General features: G+C 32.9%; 1 protein-coding gene across 1 annotated transcript; it reads left to right on the top strand.

Moving 5' to 3' along the window:
* Window positions 1-967: 967 nt before the first annotated feature.
* LOC101489312 (bifunctional dihydrofolate reductase-thymidylate synthase) lies at window positions 968-6768 on the top strand. The gene is made up of 11 exons (XM_004500738.4): window positions 968-1188; window positions 1541-2067; window positions 2154-2553; window positions 2625-2669; window positions 2843-2908; window positions 3549-3610; window positions 3702-3776; window positions 3864-4029; window positions 4140-4263; window positions 5997-6103; window positions 6234-6768. The coding sequence occupies exons 2-11, from the start codon at window positions 1631-1633 to the stop codon at window positions 6342-6344; spliced, it is 1593 nt and encodes a 530-aa protein (XP_004500795.1). The 5' UTR covers window positions 968-1188; window positions 1541-1630; the 3' UTR covers window positions 6345-6768.
* Window positions 6769-7205: the final 437 nt, after the last annotated feature.

Here is a 7205-nt window from a genome sequence, read left to right as displayed (position 1 = left end):
TCACACCATGAGGAGGATGTGATATTGTATTAGCCTTAAAAAGTAGGATATTTCAAAATATATTTTAAAATGAGAGAAAATTGATATGTTTTTATAATAAAAGAGTTATTAAAATAATTTTTCTCAAATTTGTTTTATATATTTATTATGAAGTAATTTACTAACTACTTTTTTCATAGAAAAAATATATTTATTCAGTTAAATTTGTAAAACATATCGATTATAACATAAATTTAAAATCTATAAAACCAAAAAAAATAAATATACAAATACTCACAATATTCATGTTAATAATATAAAACAATAATATATTTGATGTAAAAAAATAAAATTGTTCAAAATACTTACGTCTTACAATATGTGAACGACGCATAAAGCAAGTATATATAACTATGATATTAAAATCATTAATTGAATATTATTACAATTTAAAATATATTAAAATAAATTCCCCTTATACATTTTTAAATCAATTTCTTCTTAAATTTTTTTGACTTAAATATAATTTTGATAATTTATTTTTATTTAAAAAATATATAGATCAATTTTCTCTTTAAATTATTTTAGTTTAAATATGATAACTTATTTTTTATTTAATATTTATTTTGGTGTTTTAATTCATTTTAGTTATTTACGTTTTTTATAAGTGATATATTTCGGTCTTTGTCACCGTCAAAATAAAAATTATAACAAAATTCAATTGTTGAATCTCTTTTAGTAATTTCCAATATATATTAGTATAATATTCTTTTTAGAAAAATTCATTTAACCTAATAACATATTTACACTTAAAATTTTATTTTTTTAAAACATAAATAAATTATTTGAAACAAACAAATTATATTATTATATTTTACTGAACTGTTACTATTTTTATTAAAATAACACGAGAACAATTATTCACTCAATTGGAATAGTTAATGAAAAGGATATATGCCACATTTTTAGATGAATATTGGATATTTTTATTCGATGGGAATACCGAGTGAATTCTTTTAGAAGAGTGAACAGTACAGTTGATGCTCACTCCCAGTTGTATTGTTTCTTTGGACAGAGAACAGTAATTGGATCACTCCGTTAAACTAAAAATTTCAAAACCCTTCAAATCGAACCCTATCGTCCTGTATTTGCCGCCTCATCATCTCTGCTCATAACTATTTCAAAATTCCGCGCCTCGCTTTCATATCGGTTACCTCCTACTTCTTTCTTTCGCTCTTTAATTTCATTTCTATTTTCTCTATTTCTCTCACCTCTTGTTTTTTCTTACTTCATTCATACTCATTGCTTTGTATTATAATTCATTTTCCTTTCAGATAGAAGAGTGATTCAATGTGTGTGTTTGATTTGCTCTGCTGATTTTATTTTATTTTGTGCACTCGCGTCTGTTTGAAGCTAGCAAATTGTGTAGCCTAGTTTTTTTTTTTAATTGTTTTTTTGTAATCATTGCTTGCTAATAGTATGTACATTTATTTAATCTCATAAATGTTTTGTATACGAGTGAGTGTAATTTGTAATTATTAGTTTTAATTTACTATTTCAGATTCCACTGCACTTCCAAAAGAATTGGTTGTGCAGTCCTTGTTTTAATCGGAGCCAATCTTTAAGTTTTTGGCGGTTTCTTAGTTTGAATATGGCCGGTGATTCCTCTGTAATCATCAATGGAAACGGCAATGGTAGCATCAACCCACTGCCTAACCTCCAGAGGACTTACCAAGTGGTTGTGGCTGCCACCAAAGATATGGGCATTGGTAAGGATGGAAAATTACCTTGGAGATTACCTACTGATCTCAAGTTTTTCAAGGAGATAACTACAACAACATCCAATCCTGAGAAGAAGAATGCCGTTGTTATGGGAAGAAAAACATGGGAGAGTATCCCTCTTCAGTTCAGGCCTCTTTCTGGTCGTCTTAATGTTGTTTTGACTCGTTCAAGTAGCTTTGATATTGCAGCAGCAGAAAATGTTGTTAAATGTGGAAGTATGTCTTCTGCATTGGAACTTTTAGCTGCTTCTCCTTATTGTACATCAATCGAGAAAATATATGTGATAGGTGGTGGTGAGATATTTAGGTATATAATTTATTTTATTTTTCCTTCCTTTTCATGTTAAGCCCTTTCTCTGCTTTAGACTTATAGATGATTATTTTCATGTATAGAGAGGCTCTCAATGCACCTGAATGTGAAGCCGTCCACATAACAGAAATTCATGCAAACATTGAGTGTGACACTTTTATGCCTCCGATTGATTCCACTATATTTCGGCCATGGTACTCATCCTTTCCTAAAGTGGAAAACAACATCCGATATTCTTTTACCACTTATGTGCGTGTGAGAAGTTCTGCAGCAGAGCCCCTGAGTCAGAATACTGATTCACTTTTTGATAACAACTCAGATTCTAAAAAATTTGAGGTTCATAACTTTTCTTTTCTTCCGAAAATGATTTTCGAGAGACATGAGGAGTACATGTATCTTAGGCTGGTTCAGGACATCATATCTCAAGGTACCACCAAGGGTGATAGGACTGGGACAGGGACCTTGTCAACATTTGGTTGCCAGGTAAAATTTCAGTTGATGTATTGTGGGTTGGTGTAATTTATATGCTTATGCCATCTGTAATAATTCCACAGATGAGGTTCAATCTGCGCACAAGCTTTCCTCTTCTTACCACTAAGGTATGTAGCAGAGGTTATGGTTTAAGATATGTTAAATCTACTGTGCAAAATAACTTGCTATTATTTACTCATTTTTTTTTTGTTTACTAATTTCGGTCTTTATCGGGGAAGAGGAATATCTATTTGTATATTTTGATAAAGAAATTGAAGTGATCTCTGCATTTGATTGCTAGAGAGTATTTTGGCGAGGGGTTGTTGAAGAGCTTCTTTGGTTTATCAGTGGCTCAACAAATGCCAAGGTAATTATATCTTTTGCCAATCTTATCCACACACATAAATCCTAACCATTTTTCAGTTAGGTCAATAACCAGCTGACATGAGCCAAATATTGTGGAACTTGGGGCTGGGGTACTTTAAAATTTTTTGAGCTTAGGTTTTACTGGAGGCAGACCTATTGAAAGCTTAGGATCTTCCAAGCCAACTCAATTTCCCGTTATTATTTTTAAAATTTCTTTGCCACTTGTGAATTTAAATTATTGATCAGAAATGTATAATATTACTGGATTCTTGTTAATCTACACAGAACTAAGTAGCTCTGAACTTGTAAACTGCTGGCTCATATCTGTTTCCATTTTGAAGGATTCCTAATTTCCTACGCTGGCTCTCTGCCTTTCTACATGAGTTGAGCCAGATTGCAACATTAGATCCTGATGGTCGTTAAGGAAGTTCATGTGGATGACTTATTCTTGTTGACTGAAATATTAATCTATTTTCGATGCTATAGATTATTGAGCACAATGGGACAATATGATGTTAACACAGTTCGCATTACATGTTTTATTCTTTGTTCTGAAAGAACTATGTGTTGGTATTTTGGATATGAACTATTACCAACTTAGTTCTGAAAGCATGTTATCTAACATATACTTATATTGACAGGTGTTACAGGAAAAAGGCATTCATATATGGGATGATAATGCATCCAGGGAATTCCTTGATAGGCGAGCATGATTATTAATAGTTGTAACTTTAAAATACAAATTGTACATTTATCTTCTATTATTTATTGATTGGCTTTACATTTTATTACAGCATTGGTTTGTCAGAGAGGGAAGAGGGTGACTTAGGACCTGTTTACGGGTTTCAATGGAGGCACTTTGGTGCTAGGTATGTGGATTTATACCTTTTTCTCAATAGGTCAATAGACTATTTATGTGGTAGTGTGCTATTTATTTGCCATCTTTCATTTTATAGGTATACTAACATGCATAATGACTATGCCAACCAAGGACTTGATCAACTTTTAGATGTTATCCACAAGATAAAACATAATCCTGATGATAGACGGATCATTCTCTCTGCATGGAATCCAGCAGATCTTAAATTGATGGCTCTTCCACCCTGTCACATGTTTGCACAGGTCTACAACTTTATTTGGGTTTATTTGTAAACTCTCTCTCTCTCTCTCTCCCTTACTTCTCTAGTCTATCCATAGTTTTTAATTTATAATTTCAATTTTAACTTTTGCAGTTCTATGTAGCAAATGGGGAGTTATCATGTCAAATGTATCAGCGATCTGCTGACATGGGCCTGGGTGTGCCATTTAATATTGCATCTTATGCCCTCCTGACATGCATGATTGCTCATATTTGTGGTATGCAAATTTAACTAATCATCTGCTGTCGAGTAAAATATGTTATAGTATGTATTCATCATCTTAAATCTTGAGATTTTGTGGGTGTAAGTAGTAAGAGATGATGTATGTTATTTTAGTCGGTTATAAATGTCTTTGAGCTCGCTAGTTGTTTTTTCATAGATTTAAATTATACTTCTACTCATTTCCTGTGTAGGGGCATGGGGCAAAACTAAAACTGTTCATGTGCTCAGCTCAGCCCAATCTTGATTTAGTACTTCTTTTTTTAAATTGAGATTTTTACCTTAGGATGTTTGGCTCATTTGGTTTGTTAAACCTATTATAGATGTAATGCAAAAACCATTCATGCATTCGCACCTCACAAGTCACAACTTAAGCTGCTGGGATAGTTAATTTGCGATATGGTGTCTCATCTATAGACCAAATGGTCTAGAGTTTGTTTCTTGCTGCCCCTATTCTTCTATTATTTCAACACAAGGTAGTTGTACAAGACAAGGTAAGTGTTTCACATTGGATGTAATATGACCTGAAAATGTATTTATAAGTGGCAGTCATTCCTCACTTTACAAATTAGTTTTGTAGAGTTGAGTTTGGTCAAACTCAAATTTTAAGATGTTTTAGTGCCCATCTAAGATCCATTGGGTTACACGCTATCAAACCACTTAGTCTTGCTCCTAATGTCCAACATGTGGAGGGGGTTGAGAGTTCCACTTAAGACATAATATTGTATGAAAATGTGTTTAAAAGTGAGAGACATTCTTCACCTTACATGCTTTTTTCTAAGGTTGAGTTAGATCCAACTCAAATTTTAAGATGTTATCAGAGCCTATTCGAGATATGTCCGGTCTTGGGAGTGTTGAGAGTCTCACACTGGATGTGATATGACATGAAAATATGTTAATAAGTGAGAGATATCCCTCACCTTACAAGCAGATTTTGTAGAATTGAGGTAGGTCCAACTCATGTTTTAAGAGGAAGTTATGAAGTACAATAATTAATGAGAAAATTGGACTTCCCCCATTGTAGAAAAATTGATAGTCTTGTTTAGGTGGTTTGGGTATGTTTGGAGAAGACTCATAGAACAGATGGAGGATAGCTAAATAGCTAGAGGTAGATCAAAGAAAACTCCATGCCAAACCATTAAGAGAATCATTTAGGGGCAAATGGTCTTTGGATTTGACACTTGACAGGTTTTGATGAGATCAATTGATCCACCTTGTGGAAAAAGCTTGATGATGTTTGTTAGGATGTATAAACAGGGATAATTATGTTTGTTCGGATATAAAAATAGGAATAATTATGAGTTTGTTAGTAGTTGTGTTCCTAGGTTGTTAGTAGTTGTATAGGTGTAACTGCTTTGGTGTTTCGGTTATTAGTTAGTTGCCCTGGACCTAATCCCTATCCTAATGTATTGGAAGTCTTTAATAGAGGCTTCCACCCCTTTAGAAATGAGCTTTGGCAAAATTAGAAACTGAGTGGTTTATACCATTGTAGGAGCGTATCCGCTCTTGTGTATCATTTTCTTTCAATTAATAAAACTCAGGGACGAATAATGCCATTTCGCTGTTGAGTTCTATCAAGGAACCTAACAATGTTTTTGTTGTTGAATTGATGGTTGGGTGCTGGTGGACTTGGGATTCAAAAGTTTATTGTGTTGATAATATCAGTAAAAACATCAAGAAGTAATTTGAATTGAAACCATCAATTCTTATATTATGTCTTTTTCTTGTCAGAACTTGTTCCAGGGGATTTTGTCCATGCTATTGGGGATGCACATGTTTACCAAACTCATGTGAAGCCTCTGCAGGAGCAGCTTCATAACCTGCCAAAACCTTTCCCAGTATGTGTAATGTTTAAGAAAATTATTTGATATAAAGTAGTTAGGCACAAGTTTTGTTTACCATTTAGCGCTACTTTAGATTTGTGTTTGATGACTCTCTTACTTGCTGACTAAACCAACTGCAATGCAGACTTTGAAGATAAATCCAAAGAAGAAAGATATAGATTCTTTTGTGGCGACTGATTTCAAGCTCATAGGCTATAATCCTCACCAGAAGATTGAGATGAAGATGGCTGTTTAAATCATGGGAGATCTTAATCGGTTTATCCCTTCTTTAGGTTGTTTCTGCTTTCTAAAATGAGGCAAGCATGCAATTTTGTTCTGTTGGCTATTCAGAACAACCTTCGATTTCTTTAAAAAAAGTCCTCCACAAAATCATCAAAAGAAAATTAAAAATTAAATTGTCGAATGTTGCAAGAGATGATTTTAGATCACTTGATGATTGCAGAGTTCTTAGAAGTCGCCAATTTGTCTTTAGATAAACTTGAGTTAGAGGGTGTTTTTTTCAATGATGATGATGATCTATTAGATTTAGAGGGTGAAAGACCTCAAATTTATGAGATCAGTTAAAGATGAATGAATATTGGTAAAAAATATTGTAGAATACCTTTTTGTAATGAAACAAAATGTTTAATTTCGATGAATATATAAATTTTGATTCTAAATTTACATGTTTTATAAATGATGCTCATATTTATTTTATATAATAAATAACAAATACATACCAATGTTGGCGTCCTATGTTTTTAACATTAGTGGTGTTAATGTAGGAGTCCATACTTCATAGAATACGAGTTATGCCAAATCCATTTCAACATGGATGGTAAATGGGTGCAAACTTGGTACATGTTTGTTTTGGCGGTGGAGATAAATAATATTAGACGCGCATTGAGTTCCTAAGTACTGTTTGTAGCATCTTTAATATCATGGTGAGTTGGCTTACTATCGTGGTTGGTTCCCTTTAATATGGCCACCATCACTTTTGCACTGAGACTGCTGATTAGTCTGCTGCTAATTCACGTCTCAATAGTCTCTCTTCAGTTTTTCATCTTGAGTTCCCTCTTTATGTCTTAACATTTATCGTACGAAAACAGATTTAGTA

This window comes from Cicer arietinum, chromosome 5, assembly GCF_000331145.2.
Source record: "Cicer arietinum cultivar CDC Frontier isolate Library 1 chromosome 5, Cicar.CDCFrontier_v2.0, whole genome shotgun sequence".
NCBI classification, from domain to species: domain Eukaryota; kingdom Viridiplantae; phylum Streptophyta; class Magnoliopsida; order Fabales; family Fabaceae; genus Cicer; species Cicer arietinum.
The sequence above is the reverse complement of the archived record's forward strand: the minus strand, read 5'-3'. Positions and strand labels throughout refer to the sequence as shown.